Source organism: Gavialis gangeticus, unplaced genomic scaffold (genome assembly GCF_001723915.1).
Source record: "Gavialis gangeticus isolate Ggan-Ray unplaced genomic scaffold, GavGan_comp1, whole genome shotgun sequence".
NCBI lineage: Eukaryota > Metazoa > Chordata > Crocodylia > Gavialidae > Gavialis > Gavialis gangeticus.
In genome coordinates this window covers 131,663,639-131,688,788 of record NW_017729024.1, presented here as the reverse complement: position 1 = coordinate 131,688,788, position 25,150 = coordinate 131,663,639, and the positions used below count along the sequence as shown (strand labels likewise).

General features: G+C 41.7%; 1 protein-coding gene across 1 annotated transcript in view; it reads left to right on the top strand.

Annotated features, from left to right (window-relative positions):
* DMGDH (dimethylglycine dehydrogenase) overlaps positions 1-25,150 on the top strand; it is a 101,085-nt gene that overhangs the window by 60,142 nt on the left and 15,793 nt on the right. The window contains exons 10-13 of the mRNA XM_019517737.1: positions 599-729; positions 4,295-4,512; positions 6,237-6,394; positions 7,496-7,555. Coding sequence (XP_019373282.1) covers positions 599-729; positions 4,295-4,512; positions 6,237-6,394; positions 7,496-7,555 — 567 coding nt within the window. The remainder of the gene's footprint in view (positions 1-598; positions 730-4,294; positions 4,513-6,236; positions 6,395-7,495; positions 7,556-25,150) is intronic.

Here is a 25,150-nt window from a genome sequence, read left to right as displayed (position 1 = left end):
AGTAAACCATGTTGTAAACAGATGTGCTGTCATCCAGGCTTTGTTGTTCCATTTATAGAGCACCGGCAGAGTAGATGGCGTCGATTAAGTCTATGGCGCCGATAGACTTGTTCGATGTAGGGTTGCCACAAACCTTCAATTTGTAAAAAACGCAATATCTGCGAAGTGCAATAAAATGAGGTATGCCTGTGTAACTAGCAAAATGACTGTTCTCCAAAAGAACAGTAACTTCATTGATATTTTTACATATGTCATTCATTATCTGAAATCTGGGCAGCTAGCTGACTGATTGATCATTCTTGGGAGAGCAGACTGAAACATGGGAGATAAACTGTACCTACAAAAATGAACATATAAAAGATGGGCATGGATACCCCCTGTTCTTTCACATGTGGGCCCACCTTAGGTGCTGATGTTTTTATCCATAAAAGCATATCCACACCAAAAATATTGATTCAAGCACAGAGATACAGAACTTTAGCAAGAGAATGCATAAAACATAAACTCATTCATAAAAGAGGGCCACTATAAAGTATCAACAGACTCAAGCGTTAAAGTATATTTTGCGCCTGAAATAATTATAAATTCTATTATGCAGGTGGGAACTACAAATATAAATCACATGCTAACACCAACAGGCAAAGTTTATGCTGAGTTAACAGTCTCTCAGCTATATCCAGGGGAGTTCATGCTTATCACTGGCTCCGGGTCAGAACTCCATGATCTGAGGTAAGTCCATTTTTTTTTATATGCTATATACTCTTAGACAGTCATATCAGAAATACAAGATCTCACCAAAAAGCCCTTGCTTTTCATGTACAACCCCACTCAAGTTTTTACACTATGGGCATGGGTACGTAATCAGGTTCCATGAAGTAAGAAAAGGCAGGGATTTACTGTGCATCAGCTACTGTGTGAAAATTGCTCATGAGCACATTGCCACTCCATAGTAAACAAAAGCAAACTTGTGGTCATTTTTCCTCTTTCACTGTGAGCTAAGCTGAGGGGGAGGGGGAAGCATGTATTCAGGCAATTACTAAAGAACAGGCAATTCACTGTAAATCGCTGTCCTTGCTTACCTTGCGGTAGCTTGTTTGTGTAGCTGTCCTAACAAGCAAAGCCTGAAGCCCTTACTCAATAATTACTCAGGCAATACTTTGAAGTTCATATGAGTCCAGCCTTTCTAAGGACACTAGTACTTGAGCCAAAGTAAATAAGTAGCTACAGCATGCGAACAAATAAACAAAGTTAAGAATTAAAACGGGGCAGCTGCTCCATAGCACCTGCCTACTTGCTCTTTTCTCATGATAAATGAAAGCTAAATTGCAGCTATTTACCCCTCCCTTGGGTTAGTTTTAATTTCCTGTAGGGCAGATGGACAGTTGCTTTCCATGCTAAGTGTCTAGCCACTTACACCTTACTGTACTTTGTTTTTTTCTTCATACACATAGGTGCAATCTTTGATATCATAGGGGTCTGCATTTTAGTCTTTTTAGTTCAGTTGAACCCTGAAATATAAGCAGTTGTATAGGGGAATTAAAGTAGAGGTGTAGCTAACTGTCCAGCAATCCTGTACTATTTAATATAAGTAGATGTTGATTACCTGTTTGTATTGTTTGCCTTATTCTGAATTGTATGTTGACAGACAATGGGTTTATTCTTTTGAGTATTTTGGCTTGTACAAAAAATAAAATGGCACAAAGAATTAGTGACCTTTAAGGCCAATACTACTGGTGCTACTTGTTCATTTGTTCAGATTCCGATACTACTAGTTCTGTCTTCTTGATATTAGGGCAGTGCTATATGCTTCCTTGGTACTGAAAGAAAGAACATTCAAGGAGAAAAAAAGGCAGAAATACATTGCAAGAGTGTATTAAACTGATTCTTTCAATATGTGCATTACAAACAAAGTCAGTTGCATTAATTCCGGCTAAACACACATAACAAAAGAGGGATCTCTGCTGGGAAAGAAAATGTGCAATTCACTGAAAATTAATCCCTAAAAATAGTTAAAGAATGGAGCACTTAAATTTGATGCCTTCACCCAAAGTGAATAGTGTCTTTTTGTGTAAGCAGCTCAACTGGAATCAGTGAGAATACTTTTACATTTAGGTACTGAAGTAGAGTACAACCAGCCCCAACATACTTATTGCTGAAAAAATTCAAGAGCCTTGTATGGTCCCCCAGCTATTCCTGAAGATTTTCTAAGAAGGCTTATGAGACACCAGCCTGTAAGATTTTAACTATTACCTATTTTATCCATATTTTGCAAACATCATGAAAAACAATACATGGCTGCTGTTTTTGATTGAACCAAGACATAAATGAAGCATCTCCTAATTCTGTATGAAGTCCTCTGATCACCTCCATCCTTTTCCCCTTTTAAAATCTGTCCTTCTCTAGTTCTACACAAAACTCTTTCTATTGTTGAGCTAATGTTTCCACTACAAACCCCTTTTTCACACCAGTTATTAAAGTGATTCTACAATTTGATCTGGAGAGGCCTCTGGGCCTCAAGACTCCTGGGAAGACCCTCATAGTCAAAAAAAAAAATTCTTTCCTGTTCTGATCTGCAGTATTCATGGATCAGGCAGGAAAGTGTAAAAGTAAAGGGCCCAGAAAATGAAGACCACCTTGACCATCTGCCAAGCACAGCTGTTTCGTGTACCACTGAGGAAAAAGGAGGAGGAGGGGACTGCCTTGAAAACAGGAAGGTATGGGTTGTACTGTTCCAAAGAACAACGTTTATGGTTATTTGGGAACTGTTTGCACCCCAGATAAAGAACTTGATTATAGATCTGGAAGATATCACAGAAAGAAATGCAAAATTGGGATCTCTTAGTAAATTGCTGCTTAGCACAATAGCAGCAGTTGTAGAACTTACTGTCCTAGCTATAGCGGTAGCTAGGGAAAGAACAAGTACAAAAGGCTCAACAAAGTAACAGCAGAGGCAATAAGAAACATGGATGACAGTACATTTGGAGCAGCTTCAAAAGGGGAGGAAGCACTGCTGTTCAAGAACATAAAGCATCTGTTATGCTGTAACTGTTAGGTGTGTACCAATCCATAGTGACATGAGTGTAACAAAGCCATCCCAACTTTAACAGTGATTTGTCCAGGGTCAAAGAAGGGGTGATTAAGCTGATTTATTGCTGCAGGTTCATGTATGTGTAACAATTACAGAGGCTTTGTACACACATTCAGTTTTTCCTGAGAGAGTTGCTGTTCTCCCATGAGAAACGACAAGTGTACAGATGTTCAGGTTTTTTCTCCCAAGGTAAAAATGGCTGCTCCAAGAGAAAAATAACCTGGAAACAAACAGAGTTAAATCCCCCCCCAGGAGAAACTCTCCTGGGACAGAGAATATCTGTACATGCTGTGGTGGGTACGTTTTTCTACCAGGAGAACAAACCTGGGAGATTTCTCTCAGATTATTTGAATGTGTATATACAGCAAAGTAACAGCTGCTTTGTGCTCCTGACTGTCAGCTTCCCTTCCCCTTTTGAAACCACTCCAAGTATATGTTACAATGACTATAAGTCTGCCAGTGACCCCCAGATATTTTACTGTTTGCTTAAGCACACTATTTTCTTCTACACTTCCACAATTTGTTTGGGAAATGCCTGAACAACCACTCTGATCTCTTACATATGCTGCCCTGATTGACCTCAGAGTCAGCCAGGCTGATATGAAGCTGCTCCCCACAGAACAAGTCCTAAATATTTGGCCTTACGATTAATAATAAATAAATAATCAGCAATTGATAGATTAAAGCTTTGTTCTGTCCACTTGGTGGATCCTTGATATCTATAACTTCTAGATCACTGGTCTTTTCTAGAGTTATTGGATACTTAAATAGTAAACTGTTTGGGATAAAGATTTCACTACCTTGTGTGTTCAGCAGCTAGCACAATGAGATACTCTGATCCTTGACTGGGGCTCTGTGCATAGCAATAACAAATAATTTTAATAGGAATTAGCATCGTTGTACTGATCACTTACTTTGCAGGTTAAATATATGTTTTGGGGTTTTGTTGTGGACGCTCCGTCTTTCAAAGTTTTTAAAAGCAAGTTGGACAAAGGCTCATCTAGAACAGCGCAGTCAGGGACTATATGACCTCCTGGAGTCCCTTTTAGCACTGCTTTTCTATTAATCTGATTTGTCCGTGGAAAAAAAAACCTGTGTGTGTGTGTGTGTGTGTGTGTGTGTGTGTGTGTGTACTGCCCACCAGTCCTGCTCCCAGATATATATATCAGGAATAAAAAAGTTAATTAAATTGTTCTTCTCTTGCAGGTGGATAGAAGAGGAGTCAAAGGCAGGTGGATACAATGTTGAAATTAAAAATATTACAGATGAGATGGGAGTACTTGGTGTAGCAGGACCATATGCACGAAAGGTCCTCCAGAAACTGACTACTGAGGACCTTAGTGCTGCTGCATTTAAGTTTCTTCAGGCCAGGCATTTTAAGTTTTCTGACATTGCTGTTACTGCTATTAGGATATCCTATACAGGTAAGAGGTAGGCAAAACACATGGTCAGGATTAATGGCAACTGGGAAACTGACTAGTGTGACTAAAATTATACTGCAAAAGGAATATAATAAGCAGTTGATTTATCAAATTCTATATAAGAGAAACCCTTGTACACTGATTTTTCAAACATTTTCTAGTCAGCTACCATGAAATATTGAGAAGATTGCCCACAAATAAAATGCCCCTAAAGTGTAAATATTTTTTCTTAACAGAACAAAGGCCTATTCTGATAACCTTTTTGGTTGGTGGAAATGTCAAGATTTTTTTTGGTTTACCAATAACTTAGTGTCTGTAAAATGCCGTGAAAAAGTAAACATAGTTGATAAGCATTTTGGTTTTTTCCCCTCCTCTTTCTCTTGGTATAGACAAGGGGTGGGCAAAATATGGCCCACAAGCCAGATCCAGCCCACCAAGGGATTTTGTCCAGCCTGCAGCAGGCCCCTTGCCCTGCCTGACCCATGCCATGGCATGCGTGGCTGGTCCCACCACACCCGGGTACTCAGCAGAACTGGGTTGGAACAGCTGCTGTACTTGCTTCCTGGCAGCCCCTCCAGTGGCGGCTTGTTCCATCTGCTGCTGCCAGTCTCCACCTCCAGTGGACCTGGCTTTGGTGCCTAGGCACTCCAGTTCATCTGCTCTCACCCACTGTTGGAGGTGTTGGATGGAGTGGACAGGCGGGGTCTCCAGAACCTGTGCGGACTGGGAACATGGCGGGGTTGATGCTATGGGGCTGTGGGCGGGTGGGGAGTGTAATCTGGGAGCAGGACAGGTGGGGGGGGCCAGGGTTGGGATCATGATTGGGATTGCGGGGTGATGACAGCATGGGGCTAGGGCCCAGGACGGAGCCATGATCTGCTGCCTGCATGTCCCGGTGATGAGTGATGGTTCTGTGGGCAAGGGTATGTGGGGACTAAATCGCAGCTCTGCCATGGGCCCCAGTCCCAGGCTGTCATCACTCATGATCCCAATCCCAGCCCTGGCTCTGGCCCTGCCCACCAGTCCTGATCCCAGATGCTACTCCCAGCCTGCCCACAGCTCCATCCCATCTGCATGGCTGAACATGGGACAGAGCCACTTAGGGAGTTTTTAAAAGCAAGTTGTGAGCTGACAGGTAGGGGATGCTGACCCAGCCCATGACAGCTCACCGAAACTCCCTAAGTGGCCCTGAGGCCCAAATAATTGCCCACCCCTGGTATAGGCAGATGTTTATAATTATACTGATATCAGATGGTACTAGTATAAAATGTTATGATGTAACTCTTACAACTGCATGTTACTGTTGATACAGGATTAAAGTTGCAGCAATTTAGTTCATGTATCACTGTAGGAACATACAGAAGTAACAGTTGAGCACATATTACCGTAATGTGCAGTACTTTTATATTTCCTTACATAGATCCATTACATTTATAATTTTCTAATTTATAAATTTGTGTGTTTTTTCCAACTTTTATAATTTGTGTCCCCCTTATATTTTCTCCTAATCTCTCTCATTTCCCCAAAGTTTTTTTTTCAAATTAAAGTACAGTAATACTGCCAGTGCTCTAAGACACTTCCTTCAGGAGCTTCTGCTGGAAATGAGAATATATGTACTGTGTCTTATTATTGGATTCAGTATAATAAGATAATTATTCAGCTCTGTCTAGGGCTAAAAATAGTAGGATTGTTTACCACAGACTTGACTTTTTTATTTTTTATCACAGGTGAACTGGGTTGGGAGCTCTACCATAAAAAAGAAGATTCTGCAGCTCTTTACAATGCTATAATGGAAGCAGGACAGGAAGAAGGAATTGACAATTTTGGAACTTACGCCATGAATGTCTTACGGCTGGAAAAGGCTTTCCGGGCTTGGGGGGCAGAGGTCTGAAACCAAATCAATCTCATTGTTCTATTTGTTTGTTTTTGTTTTGTCTTAAACAGATACTAGTCAGAGCACAAAGAGTTAATATTTGTTCCAGTTTCTCAATCTGGAATGAAGAGAAATTAGAAAAAAAAATCTACCCTAATGATGACCTGTACCTTTTATTAGGTAAAAATAGCTAGTGTATTCCATTATATTTTTGGCAAAGATAATCTAGTCAATTTACTGCTAGTTTTCCCTTCTTAGCATAATAAAATAATGAAGTTGTGCATTCTGGCATCTGGAAATCACAGTGACAAGCTTGTCTGGAATTTTATATAGAAGAGGTTTTTAAGATGTTTCGTTTGTGCAGTAATTGTGTCATGAGCGGAATATCATTCTCAGCTGATAAGATTTTTGAAACTTCCTCATTTCCCACCAGACTAATATGGATTAAAGAATTTGACAGAAACAAAGAACCAGTCCAGCAGCAAAGGGTGGACTCCTAAAGAAAGTCAGTTTATTTTTTGATTCCTTGAAACTTTTCCAGATTCATTTGTAGTTTAAAGCAAGTAAGAAGGTATGGCATTATCTCAGAAATTTTACAGTCTCTTTTCCCTGGCTCTAAAATATTTTGTTCCATATTTCTTTTACTTTCTCTCAGTGCTGCCAAAGATGCCTCCCCCCACCCATTTAATGGCCAGGCAGTAGCAAAAGGAGCAAAAGTTTCTATAACTAAAGTGGATATAATTGGCAATGCATTTATTATTTTCTTTGCCACATATGACATTCTGGTGCTCTGGAACTGATTGATATACCTCAGTTGTCCGTGCTTCTGTACATTTTGTTCTTTGTTGATGTCTCATTTGTTTTTAAGCTATGTATTTATTATTGATGTTAAAACTTAAGATACCTAAAACAACTCATGTTTTATGAGTCTGCTCTTTGTTGTACATATCATGTATAGCAATATGCACTTTGCCCAAAATTACACTGATACAGCTTTCACTGTAGTTATCTGTGGTGAAGAACAAATGGAAATCAACATAGAAACACCAGCAGCAAAACAATGGGCATGATACTGGTTTATCACTAATGGATTAAATATTTATTTTGTAATAGATGAACTGTGACACTAATCCTTTGGAAGCAGGACTGGAATATTTTATAAAGCTAAACAAGGTATGTCTCCATTATTTTCAAAACTTTGTTACTTACGAGGTTTCTTCTAAACATATTTAAGTTTTCTATGATATACAAGTAAGTATAGATATTTGAAAATGAGTGAAACAAAGTTTGTCATTGTATTGTAAAGTAATTCTTATTAAGTGTTACTTTGCTGATAACAATGTTCTTCATATTTCTTGTTGACAAAATTATATATTAGAGTTTATACCATATTTCCTTACATACATTGCACCCCAAATATAGTACACACCTTGTTTTAGAAGGACAGAATGAAGAATAAAGATTTTTCCATAGTTATGGCTGCATAGAACAGGGACAGAGCCTAATCTCCAGGTCCTCACCCTTTCTTTCCTGAATAACTAAAGCTGAATCCCTAGCTGCTGCTAAAAACTGGTCTCTGTTGGTGGGTCTATAATGTTATAAAGCATTAAAGAGTCTGTGCTAACTAGATAAGGAGTCTGAGCTAAAGAAGCTATGAAACAGAGACACTGGGAACAGGTAGCAGACAGTAAAATTGCCCTAAGAAAGGTCAGCTTGATAAGGGGAAATCAAGACCATTAAAAAAGGATCTTATTAACACCTGTGGAGTGAAGAAAAATGAGTCATTAAGTCAATTAACTCCCTCAGCTGCCTAAACATCAAGACCACAACTGCTTTACAGTAGACCAGGAATCAAACTAAGGTGCTTCCAATCCCAGGTAGAAAATCAGAGTCCCTGCTTAAAACATGCACCCCAATTTTGTGGAGCTGATTTTTGTGGAAGAGGTTTGTGTTGTATGTGAGAAAATACAGTGTATATATACATTGTATATGTCTTATCTAAGGTTGTGTATGGGAGGCTTTAATATATTAAAAACAGCTCTTTCAGTAAAGTGGCTATTTTGAGAAACTTGGGTCTTGTATCTTTTTGGAAATATGTAGTATCTATATACCAGTGAACTGCAACATTTATATTATGGAAATATGGAAAAGTTTTAACCTGTCTGTTATTTAATTAAATGTTTGGTGCAGTATTCTGTCTTATCTCCCACTCAAAATTTATTGTATCAGAGTAAATACAGGCTTGAGGAAAGTTAGTTTAAAACAATTGCTCAGTGCAGACTTGAATATGAAGAATTAAACCCAAGAAGCTAAATGACTGTGTTCTTGTAAAACTTATTTATAAAGCTGCTGAAGAAGCTTCATCAGCAATCTGATTGCTGCCTAATTCTAAATCTAAGAAATGGGATTAGGTTAGGGTTGAAATCATGTCTGTATTTAAATGTAGATTACAACAGTTAATATAAACTGCCATACCTCCTTTTACTGGCATCATTGTCTTGTAATAATACATTGGTAATTTTTGTCCTTCATCAAACTCTATGCAAAGTCCTACATATATTTCCTTAGTCTCTGTCCCTCAGTTCCTCATCTGTAAACACTTCAATTCATGGAGAAATTGGGAAGATATATTAATTAAAGTTTGTAAAACAGTCAGAATCTACAGTGAATAAATTCCATAGAAAAATCAATGAAGAAATCTATATGAATCTGTTCTAAAGGCAGGACTGGATTATTCTGCAGTAAATAAGGCCTAGAGCTCAAATTGTATAATGAGGATAACATAAAATGTAAGCACAGTTCATTCCGTGCAGCAGACAAAGACAAAATCTTTTGGGTCTTCTGTTCTGACTTCCTGCATGGCGCAGGTCCCAAAATGCCTACATCTTCCTCAGTGCCTGGAGCTCTGCTGATTTCCTCATGTCAATGCTTGTTCCTTTGTGCAGTGGATTTATTGCCATGTGGATTGCATAACATAATTTTTCCCTAACTATAGAAAATGACAAATGAGAAGTAAACACACCGAGTCTATGCATAATATAATGCATTATTTATCCTTTACACATGGTCCTGCCATGTAAAACACAGCTGCTGTATGAGAATGAAGTGAAAAATAACGTACATTTGTTATAAGGGTTTTTTGTTTTCCATTTTAATTGCTGCTGCAGCTGTTTCTAGTATTATCAGGAATAGCAACCATAAACAGAGCTAAATTGTCACTTATCCATGATGCCTATGTAGGGGAGTAAGGGGGTATAAGGCACTCCTTATTTTTTTGTACATGTCACTTGTTTCACAAGCTCAGTGAAGAGGGTAGGATAGGGGTTAGAGACCCCTGACACACATGCCAGAATGTGGCACGCAAAGGCATTTTACTTGACATGCTCCTCGGGGCAAATGGCAGGGGAGGGGTTGGGGCTGTGCTGCCACAACAAGGATCAGACCCCTTGTAGCTCCCCTGCTGTCCACCTGGAGGCACACATGCAGCTACTGCTGGCAACAAGCCAGGCCGGGGCTCCACAGACCTCGATGCAGCTGCTTGCAGCCTCCCCATCACGTTTTGCGAGCAGCCTGGGCTCTGTGCTGGCTGGCAGGGGCTTGTCTAGAGCCTGGGCTAGCTGTGGCACGTGGCCAGAAAGTACAAGCTGCTGCACCACGGTCTGCAGAACTCCTGCTCGGTGCATTGGGCACCGAGTGCACATGTGCCTCTGGGCGGATGGCAGGGAAGGGGCCAGGGCTGGGCTGTCACGACTAGAACTGAGCACCTCGCAGTTACCTTGCTATCTACCTCTGGCACACTAACATCTTACAAGTTGAGGTTGGGGTGTTTTTGGCACTCCGGCTGAAAACGTTGCCTACCCTGGGATTGAACATTTTGTGAGATTGCTATTCCCTATTCCCTCTGCACAAATGGTCAGGGAACAGTTGGGCAGGGTGGATCTATGCCACTGCAAGCACAACTAGGAAATTTGGTGCCCTAGACAAGGGAGGGTGGGGGTGAGCCTTCATACAGGCTGCTGCCACTGTTGCCATGGCACAGGCTCCCTGCTACCATGGAGTGGGGTTCTTGAGGGCTGCCATTCAGGCATCTCCCCTCTAAAACATTCCAAGCCATTGTCCTTCCCACCCAACCCTAGTTATGCTACTGCACGTGCTTTATGGTGACCAACACAGCTGAACTGATTTGAAGGGATGTGTAAAGATTTGTATGCCAGATAAATAATTTGTGCAGATTATCACCCCTGCAGAGCAAGAGGGAATAAGAGACCCAGTTGTGATCATCATGGTTTCATGGTCTGCTCCTGGAGAGGGCAAGTATGAACCGCCCCATACTCAAGTCATAAGAACATAAGTACCATACTGAGTCAGACCAATAGTCCATCCAGCCCAGTGTGCTGTCTCCAATCATGGCAAATAATAGATCATTTAGAGAGAGAATATGTGTACAAGGCATATCTAGAGTGATCCATCCTCTACCCTTCCCACATCAATCATCATTGTATTAGGGATGTCAAAGGATACATAACTGATTTGTTCTTTCTAATAGCTCTCATGGACATGTCCTCCATGAATTGGTCTAAAATCTTTTTGAACCTGGTTCTACTGTATCTACAGCCTCCTGTGGCAACAAGTTCTATAAGTTAACTACGTACTGAGCACATCTGCATGAGAAGCTTTACGGTGCAATAGAGCTAATTACTGCATAATAAATGTCACCATTTACATGTGGTGGTCCTTATTGCTGAGTAATTTGCTCTACACACCTGCAAATGCAAGTAGCAAATTAACTGCTGAGTAATTACTGCACAGTATGGCACATGTAGGTGGCTGACCAGAAGCAAATTTGCTCCTGGTCAGCCAGGCAGCAGGGGAGCAAGAGATTGCTCTCTGCCCCTGGGAGATGCCTGCTGCCAAGGTGAGCTTTGTCATCGGAGCCCAAGCAGAGGCAATGTCTCTCTGCTCTGGTACCAGGGAGCTCCCAGGCCCCAAATGCATGGCAGGGAAGATCAGAGGGGATGGGATTTAATAGGTGTGAGACAGGTAGGTGGTGGTGGGGAAGAGGGAAATGTTGATCAGCGATAGAATAACATAACAATTCCCTATTCACTTTATCTTCACCTTTTGTAATTTTATAAATTTCTGTATCGGGTGTGGCCAACCTGTGGCTCTGGAGCCACGTGCGGCTCTTCAGCAGTTAATATGCATCTCCTTGAATCTTTGCACACACACAGTGACCACCTTCTAAATGGAAGCTTGTGGAAAGAATGCCAGCTTCCAAATAGAAGCTGATCATCATGTTCTTGTGCAAAAATTCAAGGAGATGCATATTAACTTCTGAAGAGCCGCATGTAGCTCTGGAGCCGCAGGTTGCCCACCACTGTTCTATATCTTCCTTAGCTTTCTTTCCAAAATGAAGAGTCCTGGCCTTTTTAGTTGCTTTTGGTATGGCAATTGCTCCATACCTCTGATCATTGTTGTTGCCTTGTCTGTTATCTTTTCTAATTCTACTATATCCTTTTAGAGATGTGGAGACCTCTGCACACAGTATGCAACATGTGGATGCACCAGGGATTTATATAGTAGCATAATGATGTTTTCCACTTTGTTTTCAATCTCCTTCTTAACGATGCCCAGCATTTTATTGACTTTTATGGTTGCCACTGTGGACTGAGCCAAAGTGTGTGGGTTTTTTGTGTTTTTTTTTAAAGAAAACTATCCACAGTGACTCTAAGGCCTCTTTCCTAAGTCATAACAGTGATTTCAGAGGCCAGCACTGTGAATGCTATGGTTGAGATTATTTTTCCCTATGTGCATTACTCATGCATTTGTCAACACTGAAGTTCACTTCTCACTTTATTGCCTCTGCCTATCTCACTCTGTTTTGTGAGATTTTTCTGTACCTCTTTACCATCAGCCTGGAATTTAACTATCCCAAATAATATAGCGTCATCTGTAAACTTTGAGATTACACTGCCCACTCCCTTTTCTAGGTCATTTATGAAGAAATTGAGCAAAACAGTGCCCAGCACAAATCTCTGAAAGACTTGACTCTTGACCTGCTTCTGTACTGAAAAATGACCATTAAGCCGTACCCTTTGTTTCTTATCTTTAACCAACTTTCAATCCATGAAAGGCGCTTTACTTCCAATCCCATGGCAACTTTTTTTAAATAGCCTTTGGTGAAGGATCTTGTCAAAGATCCCTTTCATGTCACTTCATCAGATGCTGTGAGAAGACAGCAAAGTATAAAGTGGAGCAAGTGATTTATAGAATATTTCAAGTCAGGGGAAAATCATTTCAAATGAAAAACTTTAATTGACTGCTTGTGCAAATAAAGATTTCTTTCTTCTGAGAGAATTGCTCATCAGCTTGGCAAAATGTTAGCGAAAGCCTTCATAGGTAAGTCCTATTTCACTTTTATGCATCTGAGAGGAGCTTACATAGTATAACTGCTGTTCTCAAAACTTGTGCACAGTTTGGATACCATTGTCCCATTGTCACCTGTGACAGAATAGGATCAGAGAGAAGTAGTTAGGTGTATTAGTCTGAAGTCAGGCAGAAGGCAGGGTAGATCATCCAGGCATATACATTCCTGTTGCAAGTAAATTAAGGTGAAAGATGGCCCTTCCACCTTTTAGTTCAGCAGTCGGGAAACTTGTTTGGGAAGTAGAAGGCTCTAGTTCTAGCCTCCCCCTTACACTGAGAAGGGTTTGAACTTCTGTCTTCCACTTCCCCACAAATTATTTTAACCACCAGGCTAGGCAATAGGCAGAGCATTCTCCTCTTGAAGATGGCCCACTGAGCAGCCAGATAGGAAAGATACTTGGGGTCAAGAGGTGGCTAGAAGCTAGAGGGACTATGGCTCAGTGAAATGGGTGCTACCCTGGAGCAGTGGGGGCCTGGTTCTGTCCTCTGCCCCCAGTGGCTTTCCTGTGCTTTTCATTTATTATTCACTGGATAAAATCCATAAACAGTAGTGGGATCATTTCTGCCCAGCCTATGGCTTGGTGGTTATATCACTTCACTGGGAATTGGGAGATACAAGTTCAAATCGTTCTTAGTGAGAGAGGGGCGTGGAACATAGGCCTCCTGCTCTCTGGACAAGTGCCTCAAAGTGGAGGAGCCTCCTCCACCTGTATCAAACATATGCTCATTGTGTTTTTTCTATGACTAAAGTTTTGGGATGCATGTAGCACTACACACATGCCCGAGTGATTCTCTTCTACCCTATCATCTATGCAGCCATAATACTGCTTTCTGAACATGCTCACAAGGGAACACAGGGGAAGCACAGCTGTGCAGAATTCAAATAGAATCCAAACCATGACAAAAATTACGTGGCTGTGTAATTGCCATTTAGAATGTGTAAAGATGAAATAGGATTGTGCATACAGTATTGCCATGAGAATGAATTCAAATCTACATAATTGCTACAGAGCTTTTTTCAATTTTCTTTTAAGCTATGTACAACAGTGCCATCTTCTGGACACTAATCAGAGTAACTAATAGTTTAGCTTGTGGAAAGAATACTAGTTGGGCACATCTACACATGCTATTAAGATAAAGCAATAAACTCTGGCGCTTATCGCACTGGAGTTTATTGCTCTGAGGTGCCATGTTTACGTTTACCAGTCCTGGCTGGTAGGCGACTCAGGGGATCAGCCTGCCACCCCGGGGCTGCTCCAGCCCAACTTAGTGTGCTGCAGAGCTAGACAGCAGGCAGCCCCCATACTGAAGCACCCTTGTGCCCCAGCCAGCTGTGTCAGTGTTTACACAGGTGATGCTCTGGAGTAAAAAACGCTGGTGGCTTATATTGTTGCAGGTATCAACAGGTATTTGTCTTCTTCCATCCTGAATGAAGAGCAACTATCACACTCAGCAGCTTCTGTGAGCTTTGTGACAGTCCATAAAACAATGATCCTTTAAAATCACCCAATGTTTACCAGGATAATCTCTAACTTATTTCTTTATGGGAAACTTTGGTACAGTCATCATACATGTAAGTTTAATAAGATGTTCTTTTTTCCTAACATTTGAAGAATTAAACAACCTTGTCTAAGGTTAAGGCGCCCACTGCTCTGATAACATACGGACATTTTAAAACTTTTGGCTTATTTGCTATTTTTCCCCCCAAAAAATTGGTGTGTGGTTCTAAATTATGAAGAAAATGTAATAGGGGCAAATTTATTTGCAAATGGAAAAGTGTGAGGTTGGTGTGAATTGGAGCAGTGGCACACTTAGGCCAGGTCTATGCTATAAACACTATAAATATAATGTGTGCAGCAGCACCCACAAGCATGCCACGCTGCACAGGACGGCCACCTCCCAAATTGGGAGCAGGGTAACCATGTCTGAGTGGTGCTGAGTGCGAGTGTGCCGATGCAACTTAAGGTGATCCTGATTCAGGACGCAGCCTGCCCAGAGTAGTGTAGTGTGCCTGAGGGTGGTACTGCTGAACATTGTCAGTTTACCATGTAAATATGACCCTAACAATCTAAAAGGAACTGATAAAATAATTTAAGTACAACTGGTTGGCAGCCAAGGGTTAAAAACCATTGGTGATCTCTTCTAAGCCCTGGTTACACTAAGGTAATAGAATAACAAAATTCTGATAATTAAGCCTATGGCTATATATTTATTTCTATGTCCAGTAGTAAGGATTTAAGGCCACACAGCAAGAAACACAGGGTGGTGAAATGCAACTGATCTGAATGGATCTTATTCTCTTCTGCCTTGCATCTTCTGTCATCACTTGCATCTGTGTAAAATAGGTGTAACATGCCACTGTTCTGATTTAGTAGCATTTTATGCTCTCCCTGCATTTATTTTGCCAAGGTGCAAGAGTTAAGCCCACAGAATGATAAAGTATCAGTTTCATACCATGTTTTTCTTTGCCCTAAAATTGAGGTAAGCCTTTCTGCTCAGTAGTGACTCAATGGCTTCAGATATATGGAGTCAGGGATGGTAGAGAATGAGCAAATGGGTAAACAACCATCTACAAAATACTTGTGGCCCATGGCTTACATTATTCAGTTTTTGGATTAATTCTGAGTTTTCCTAGTGAGGTGATTTCTGACTTTGAAAAGGAAGAGTTGATCATTTGACCATAGCATAATATGATTTCACTTTCCTTCCACTAAAATGTAACTCGGGGCAGTCCTAGTCAGTGGCATTGATGTTGTTTGCTAATGTTCTCTCAGCCATAGAGCTACAGACCTTTGTTCTGAGACAGCTCTTCTTGCAGTTTCTGCTCTCTTGATATGTCCCTCCTCCTCCTTCATCTTGCAGTGTCCTTCTAGAGCAGGGGTGGGTTAATTGTTTTGGCTGGAGGGCCACTTAATGAGGTTTGGTGAGTTGTCAAGAGCCATACACAAAACCTTTAGCAGAAGATATTTTAACAAATTATAGATAAAACTAACCATATGCTTTAGAAACAAATATCTACTATAACATATTTAATTTTTTTCAAAAAATATTTTTTGTCCTGATATATTTTTGAGTAGTATATATAGAGGTGACTATGTAATAGCTGAAAATAAAGTCTTACTCTTGTATGTTCTGTATGTGGTCTGCCCACCCATCCAGCATGTGGCTGCCCCCTTAACACTCCACATGGGGCCAAGCCCTGCCCACTCCTACCTGGGGCAGCCTGCACCATGCTCTTGCTCCCTGCCCTGACCCACACACATACCTTCCAGGAGGGGCTACTCCCTGTTTGTTTGCAGCCACCTTAGTACTGCTTGGATCTCCCCACCTCCAGTGGCTCCTCCTGCTCCTCCTCTTACCCTGCTTTGGGCAGCAAGTGGTGCTGGGAAGCAGCAGCAGCAGCTGTGGGGATGTGCACCAAGCACCACACATTCAACCAGGTGTGGGGGAAGCTGCAGCTGGGGGGCTTCTGCTCCAGCAAGCAGGGCTCCAGCTCCCAGCTGCCTTCCACCCACTCTGCCTACCTGGCATGATGAGCAGCCACCTGCAGGCAACCAAGTGGATGGAAGGTGGCTGGGAGCTGCAGCTGGAGCCCTGCGCAATGAAGCAGGAACTGTCCAGCTGCAACTACTCCCCTGCCCGGCTGGGCATATGATGTCTGGCACGCGTCCCTATGGCTGCTGTCACCCCTTGCCAGTGCTACCTGCTGCCCGGAGTGGTGCAGCAAAAGGCAGGAGGAAGAGAGGGAGGAGCTGCTGAAGGCAGGGGAAGCCAAGCAGTACCTGGGAGATTGCAGCCACACAAGGAGCAGTTGTCTTGCCCCCACCTCCCACCCTCCCCCCTGGAAGCTGTATGCGCTGGCTGGGGCTGTCAGGGGGCATGGGCAGGAGTATGGCATGGGCTGCCCTAGGCCGGATACAGTCAATTGGTGGGCACCAGCCCGTGGGCCAGAGCCAATCAGTTGGTGGGCCAAATCCAGTCCATGGGATGTATTTTGCCCACCCCTCTTGTAGAGGATTTGCCTCAGTTTGGATGGGAATGGTGATTACCAAATGGCACTACTCATTCCCATATTCTGAGGACCTAAAGTCACATGAACAAATTCCTTATGATATCCTAGTCCCTAGCAATGGTAAGAAGATGCATGTCTAAGGGAAGGGAGGATGTGCAACAGCACTACAGAGTAGATGACATGATGGCTTGATTGGTGGCTGGGAAGAAAACAGGAGACAAAGACTGAGAGAACTGAAATAGGGATAGGGAGCTTCAAGACTTTGACCTGGGTGGGGGAAGTAGGTAAGGGTTTGGTTGGCACTAAGTTAGAACTCTGGGTCTTATCCTTCTTCCCAACCCTGTTTTTAAACTGGGCATTACCATTTGTCTTCCAACATTTTATATATACCCACTGGACCTTTCTACCATAGATCCACCTCTATTCTGGATGCATCTTAAAATCTAAGGGCTGACATCTTTGTTGATGTAATTCCTTTTAATTTATTCCTGATCCAGAGTATTTCCCACTTCCATGGAGCTTGAAATCACCTAGGAAAAAACCCAGTATGTCCTCTAAAGCTCTGTTTTCAGCACAAATGAGGTAGCAGGGGCAGCTGACACCACAAAATGGATCTTGTTTTACACTGACACTTGTTTTACACAAACACAGTTACACAATTTATTGTGTCCCCTGTAGAAAGGTACTTTGCCCAGTGTAGTTATGACCACAGCTTGCTGTCAAATATTTCCTGCTTCTAGATTAAAAGGATTGTCAGCCATTCCTCGGGTAAAAGGGATATCATTTTCTGGGTTGCCCTGAAATTATTCAAGAGTATCCAACTAAGAATAAATAATTTCAAAATATTGCATGGACTCAGTCTCCAATGTGTTGTAATGCAACAGTAAAAGCAGATTGCAGCAGATGTTGGTACTGCTTTACTTCATTGGGTGGCTGTGTGTACATCATTTGGCCATATGCCAGCATTGATAAGTAGTCTACGAAATGAATTGCAGTATTTCAGTATTAAAAGGTATTTGCAGGTTTCTATCCCCAGCTATTTCTTTTTGCTGAATGGAGTATAACTTTTTGCTTTCTAGAAGCCCATACTTCATCATGATGATAAGTTTCTGCATATCCTTATTTTTATTTCATAACTGTAAAAAATAAACAATACAGACTAGAAGTTCTTTTCATGATTCTTTCCCCTTTTTGTTGCTTTCAAATAACAAAACATTCTTAGGAGAGATTTATATTAAGAATAGTATGATAGATAAATTAAGAAATAAATTATGTTGTCTATGGAAACTAAACACATTCTTTGATAACACCAGTGAAGTGAAACTCAAACTCTAAACTCTTTTATACCCTGGCTATGGCTAATGAATATTCAAAATTATTGCATATAGGGATGATGCACAGTAGTATGTTCATCTTGTAATTACTTTTCTGTCTTGCCCAAATCATTGTCTTTTGGTTTCATCTAAACTGTTCACAGAAGAACTCAAAAGAACTAAAGAGGTAGAAGTTTATGTGAGTAGATGACAGACAGCTAAATAATAATATTATACTTTGCGCTAATGTTGTATATACTGTTTTCTCTGAGATTCTGAAAGGCATGGTTTTGAGGAAATTCATCATATAAGTAAGCCTGTTGGAACACATTTTAACTAGCTTCTTGGTATTAATTCTAATTTTGCTCTTAGTGGGTGCATCCAAATAAGCGTGCATGTACAGTTTGTGGCACCTCAAAGGCTTTTGAGGCACCACAAAATGCACCCTGCACATGTAATTTGGTTCTCCATGCTGCATATTTGCAGCATAGAGCCAAACTTAGATATGAGAAAATCCTGGTATCAAAAAAAAAAAAACATGCTGAAAAAAAGTGGTGTGGTACACATAGCAGCAGTGTGCACCACCTGAAACAGGAGCCTGGCTGGCCAGAGCCATGCTCTGGCTGCCAACCAAGCTTTCACACCCAGATCACTGCTGCTACAGCCCTGGGAGGCCCCCTGGACCAGAGGTAAGGCTGCTGGGGTCAGCCCACATGCTGACCTCAGCCTCCCCATGCCAGAGTGCGCATGCAGGAGCGTTCCCTGAGGACAACTAGCAGTGGCACAAATATGTCTGCTACTGCTTGTTCCCAGGGAAATGTATGTGTGCGCTCACCTGAATGTGTCCGGTGTGGACAAGGACCCACGTATTCAACAACATAGTTGTTGTGGTTAACTGTGGGGTTTTTAATTCAATTTTTCTATTCATCCAAGTCACGGCTTGATTATTTTAAGTTAAATTTACCTTTAATGGGACTTGTGTGGCCCCTTTGTAGCAACATTTTCAAGAATCATTACTGTGCTTAAAGTGACCTTGTGAGTTGGTCTTGCCTGACTCTTAAAACACATCCTCATTAGGAAAAAAATTATATTCTAACATAGCTACCATGTGGTTACTAACTTATAGTTAGTTATGTTAGATGTCTTTCTAGTGAAGACAAGGAAGATCATATTTTCAACATGTGTTAACATGACAGGTAAATCCTAAACTCCACCAGCTAATTATTATTAATTATTAAATCCTAAACTCCCCCAGCACACCTGCCAAAAAGGTTGGTCTCCAGTGGTGTAGGGTACAAATGAGCATTCAACTGTTGGGACTGGATTTAAAATCCAGATACCTTTTTCTGGGCACACCCAAACCCGCAGACTGACCATGACCTCTCCATTTGATAATAGGCAAATTTTATTGATACACAGTGATAGTAGATAAGAATAATGCAGGCAAGAAAAACAAAATAATTCCACCCCCCACAATTCTGTATCTACCAGTCCTAAGGTTGTCACAGAGAGAAATTACATCTGGCCAGTATGTGAGCTTCACCCTATGGTTTCTTCTTGAATGTCAGCAGCCTGGAGGATGAGGACTGAGGCCCGCCCCCACAGTGGAGTGGGTAAGATGGGCTGGTGGTGTGCCTTCTGTCTATGGTGGTCTTGGGTTCCTCCCTTGGAGACCCCTTGCTGCTCTGAAATTCCTCCTTTTTATTCTTTCTCCCCTCTGATGACTCTTCATCTCTGAGTACCATTGATTGGTCTCCCTGTGATTGTCATACTGTCCATGTTCTGTTCTGTCAGCATATTCCTTTGTTCCAACAAACCCGTCACATGCACACATCTTAATTTGGTCATTTGCTGGTGTTTTAATTTGGTCTGTCCACCAAAATCAGAAATCCCAGGGGCTCTGCAGTTGGTCACTGTGACCTAATGCTACCTTATCTCATATTATAGAACAGTGTGGAACATGTCTTCAATTTCCCAGCCTGTATGTTTGCTGACACAGTGGGTCTTGACAGAAAACTTGTCACAAATTGGTTTTTAGAAACCAATTAATTCTTGCCATTGCCCTGGACCATTGTTCTAATGCAACATCTGCCATATCTGCAAGCTAGTTCCCAAAAGCAAACCTCTAAATATCATTTTCCAGCCATCAGGAAATGACTGTTACATGAAAACATGAAAAATGGGCCCTTCTTAGAACGATAAGCATGGGTGTCACACAGCCTGTGGGCCAGGGAGCTGTATGATCTGGCCCATGGGTTGCTTGACTGACCCCATGTGCTAGTCCTGGCCCCAGGCCCTGCACGCGGCACAGGGGGTTGGTCCGTGGCACTGTATGCAGCTACACCCCAGACTCCTTGTGCCATGTGCAGTGCCAGGTCCACCCTGTGCACTGAAGGGGCTGGCATGGGGCACGCGCTGCCAGGGGCTGGTGTGCGTAGTGCATGGGCTGGACTTGATGTTGTGGCTACTCCATAGAGGATAGTTTGCTCTTGAATACAGCCTCTGGGGCCAGATGAGTTTGTCATCCTGGATATAAAGTGTATGTGGGTGGCCCAAAACCTGGTCTCATTTAAACAAATTAGATAAGGATTTAGCATTTTATCTGTAATGAATGTGACAATAAATAGGTTAGAAACACTTACAATTTATATATTGTAAACTACCTGCTCTAGTCATTTTCATACATTCCTCAAATTGATTAATTAACAAGTGTAAGTCAAAATTATTTTTAGCTGTTACCTTCCATGTTCCACTGATTTGTGTATTAGCAGGAGTTAACTATCATCTATACAGTTAATCTAGAAGTGACCCATTAAATCTGTACACATCTGTTGCCAGGTCATACTCAAGGCTCTGATTATGATTGCTGCATTAACCTTCATGCACGCTGTTTTTCCATTTATAAATGATGGATTTATGGGAGTGTGTATTCATCTGTAATCTTGAATAGAAAGCATGGGGAAAATGCAGACTATTTAAAGGGATAATTTTTTTCTCACCTCAATTCTATTTCACCTTCAAGTCATTGAAGGGGAACAACAGTAGCATCAGGATAAATACTTCAAAAACAAAAATCATGAGCAAATGATGCAACTTTACTACAGTGGACACCATTTAACTGCTTTGTGAGGTACTGTTCCGCAACTCATGGGTCACAATTCTTTTACAAGAAACTTTGAGGTGATTCAGCTAAGTAGATGGGCTTTGTGGAGGTTATTTGGTGAACAGAGATCCTTGTTTTTGTAGATTCCCATTTTCATGCTGTTTTTTTTTACATGTAGACCTACAGAGGAGATTTTTAAAACAGTTACAGCAGGATAATGGTTTTCTTTCATAGAATCATAGAAAATTTGGGTTGGAAGGAACCTCAGGAGGTTATCTAGTCCAACCCGCTGCTCAAAGCAGGACCACCCCCAGTTAGATCATTCCACCCAGGGCTTTTTCAAGCCTGGCCTTAAAAACCTCTGAGGATGGAGATTCCACCACCTCTCTAGGTAACTTGTTCCAGTGCTTCACCACCCTCCTAGTGAGAGAGTCTTTCCTAATATCCAACCAAACCTCGCTTGCTGCAGCTTGAGACCATTGCTCCTTGTTCTGTCATCTGTCACCACCCAGAACAGTTTACCTCCATCCTTGTTGCAATCACCCTTCAGGTAGTTTAAAGGCTGCTATCAAATCCCCTCTGTCTTTTCTTCTGCAGACTAAATAAATCTTTCTTTGTCACTCTTGAGTGGGAAGATGAGACTATATCATCATATGTCTAAAAAGCTCAGATGTGAAATGATATATTTACTTTCCAGAAAGGTTGGCCACCACTGGTGTGCACGGTATGTGGCTGCTACATGAAAACACCAAAAACAGGCCCCTCGTAACACTATAAATATAAAGTGGACATGGACCAAAACTAATCCCATTGAAATAAATTGGATAAAGATATGTTTAGTTATTGGATATATGTGTGTGATACGTAGCATTCCAGAGTAGGGTGTCATGCCACTGAGACAAAAACTTGTTAACTTTTGTCTTTAGATATAGCTGTTTCTTAAATAGGGTCATGATTCCATATAGCATGAAGAGCTAAAAATGGACTATTAATTTATGTAAACACAGGCCTAATCACAGTCCTCTTCTTTTCATAATAAAAACACTGTAAACTTTTAAATTAAGTATGTTACACTCTGAATCAGAAGGAGAGGGGAGAAATATATCCAGGGACTAATTTTTTTTAACCAGAGTAGAAATTATTGCAATACCAGTGAAACAGTAATTTACTGAGAGGTGGGAAAGAGAGGAATGGTCATTTACTGCCTCCTGTTATAAAGCTTCTTTATTTCCCTTGGCATGGCACTCCATAGAGTTCTTCCAAACTGACTTGCATCACATTTCAGGAATCGGGGCATCTCTGAGTGCTTCAGTTTATCCAGTGAAGTGAAAAAGTCTCCAGAATCATATTCAAGGGTATGGATGCACATAACAATGTCACTAATTGGGAACCAGTTCACAGTTGTTGAGAGACAGAGGTGTCCAAACATAAAGTTATAGGTAGAATGGTCACCTGTTACACTGTGGTTCCAACAGCAGGGGATGGAAGTGAGCATCCAGCCCAGCATGTCTCACAGTAGGCCAATTGGTGGAAAGAGGTTGCACCCACACTTTGAAGGTCTTGGGGTGTGGGTGATCTGTGGCTGGCAGCATTTTCACTTCTGTGCTTTCCATTCTTCCCAAACAAGATTTCAGTAGTTTTGTAGCCTACACTTAACTGAACTCTGCAAAGTGCTTGCCTGAGTTGGGGTGCCTAAAAGTGGGGGGAGTGCTCGGACCCAGAATTGGGTGAGGTTAATGAGGGTCCCCCCTCCCCGTTGTCAATAGGGAACAAGGACAAAGCTTGTTGTTAGAGCTTTTATTGAACAAGAAGTGCCAGGGAGCTCATTGATTCAAAAAGTACCAACCAAAAGGAAAAAGGAGCAGTAGAGTTTTGGCTGTGTACCAAGAGTGGCCAGTTGTAGCAACTGGGGTGGTGGAAGGACAGAGAGAGAGAGAAACAATGCAGTGTGGGATGCCCGGAGGATAGACCAGACCTGTGTCATGGAATATGTGTCCACAGGTAATATTTAGCTAGTACACAGTAAACCAGTTCAAAAGAGAACTTGATTTTCTAGGTATACTTTTGAACCATTCCAGGCAGCTTTAAACTGGTCAACAGGTTTGTATATCTGTCTGCTTGAGGTTTAAACTGTATTTAAATAGGTCTAATTGTTATACTTGTCCATACCCTTTTTTACATCATGCTGACCCTTGCATTCTCTACCTGTACTTATTCACATGCATGTCAAGTAGTGCTGCCAGTCTGTCACATAGGAATGATAATAAACAACTCCTATAATGGAACTGGAAACAGTCTTGGGAACTTTTAAAAAAACCACTCAATTTGAGCTCATTTTAAATAGACTCCTAGTTAACAAATATCATACTCTGTGGAAATGAAGGCCCTTACCAGATATATGGTACCATTCGTCAATAACTCTTCAAATACAAGCATTATTATTTACTGATTGTGGGCTTACTGTTTAATATGAAGTTCTTATGAATGTGAATATCCCCCACAAAGGGATGTAGCAAAAATTAATGTTAAGGACTTCAGAGAATTTGCTGTAGTATTAGATGCTTACAAATAAAACAGAAATGTTGATTTTTGTTTTTCTAACTTTAAGTAGCAGTTCTTGGCATACTACTTTTAAAAGACAACATTTAAAACTTTTAACAATAAAAATAAATTCTTAAAAGCTTTTATCATTTGTAGTAACGTGGTACATACAAAATGCTATATATGAAGTCTAAAATTATGTATTTGAAGAGGCAGGATACTCTATTGATTAAAACACTGGTTGGGTCAATAGATCTGGATTATAATTTTGGGTCTAACACTGATTCTTTGTGTGACCTTTGGCACATCCTTGCTTCAATTTCTCCATCAGCAAAATAAGATAAATATTAAAATCAGTAGAATAGTTCACATCCCTCACTCACGCAGGTTTTCATAGAATCATAGGCAATTAGGGTTGAAAGGAATCTCAGGAGGCCGTTTAGTCCAGGCCCCTGCTCAAAGCAGGACCATCCCTGGCTAGATCATCCTAGCCAAGGCTTTGTCTAGCTGGGTCTTAAAAACCTCCAAGCATGGAGATTTCACAGTCTTACTGGAACAGGTTACCCAGGGCTTTACTACCCTCCTAGTGAGAAAGTGTTTCCTAATATCTAACCTAAACATCTCTTGCTGTAACTTGAAGACTGTTGCTCCTTGTTCTGTCATCTGCCACCACTGAGAACAATCTAGCTCCTTCCTCTTTGGAACCCCCTTCAGGTAGTTGAAGGCTATTAAATCCCCACTCAGTCTTCTCTTCTTTAGATTAAATGAGCCCTGAAGCTTAATCATTTGTAAAGCTCTTTGAAACTTCATGCCCCACTACTTGCAGCAGCCAGCACTGGGCTGAGGTTAGGACTAGGGGTGGGGCTGGGGTTGGGGGAGGCAAGTGGCGCTGGAGCACCCCTATCCCATGCCAGCCTGCAGCTTGCCCTGGGATGCCCACGTGGCTGTGGCAGCTCCCAGCCCCGCAAGCCTGGTGAAGGGCAGAGTGGCATGGGGGCAGTGGCAGTGATAGGAGCCCCAGTGAGGGTGCTGCATCCAGGACTGGGGCTGGGGCTAAGGGCCATTCTCCATGGAGCCTAACCCCAGACACAGCTCCACACCTGGCTACATGCAGTGTCCATGGAGACCGGCCCTGGATCTGGACGCAGTGCCATCACTTGGGCTTCTGCTACCACTGCACTTCATAGAAGCATAGAAAATCATAGTATCATAGAAAATTAGGGTTGGAAGAGACATCAGGAGGTCATCTAGTCCAACCACCTGCTCAAAGCAGGACCATCCCCAATTCGATCATCCCAGCTAAAGCTTTTTCTAGGCAGGTTTTGAAAACCTCCAAGGATGGAGCTTCTATCACCTCTCTGGGTAGCCTGTTC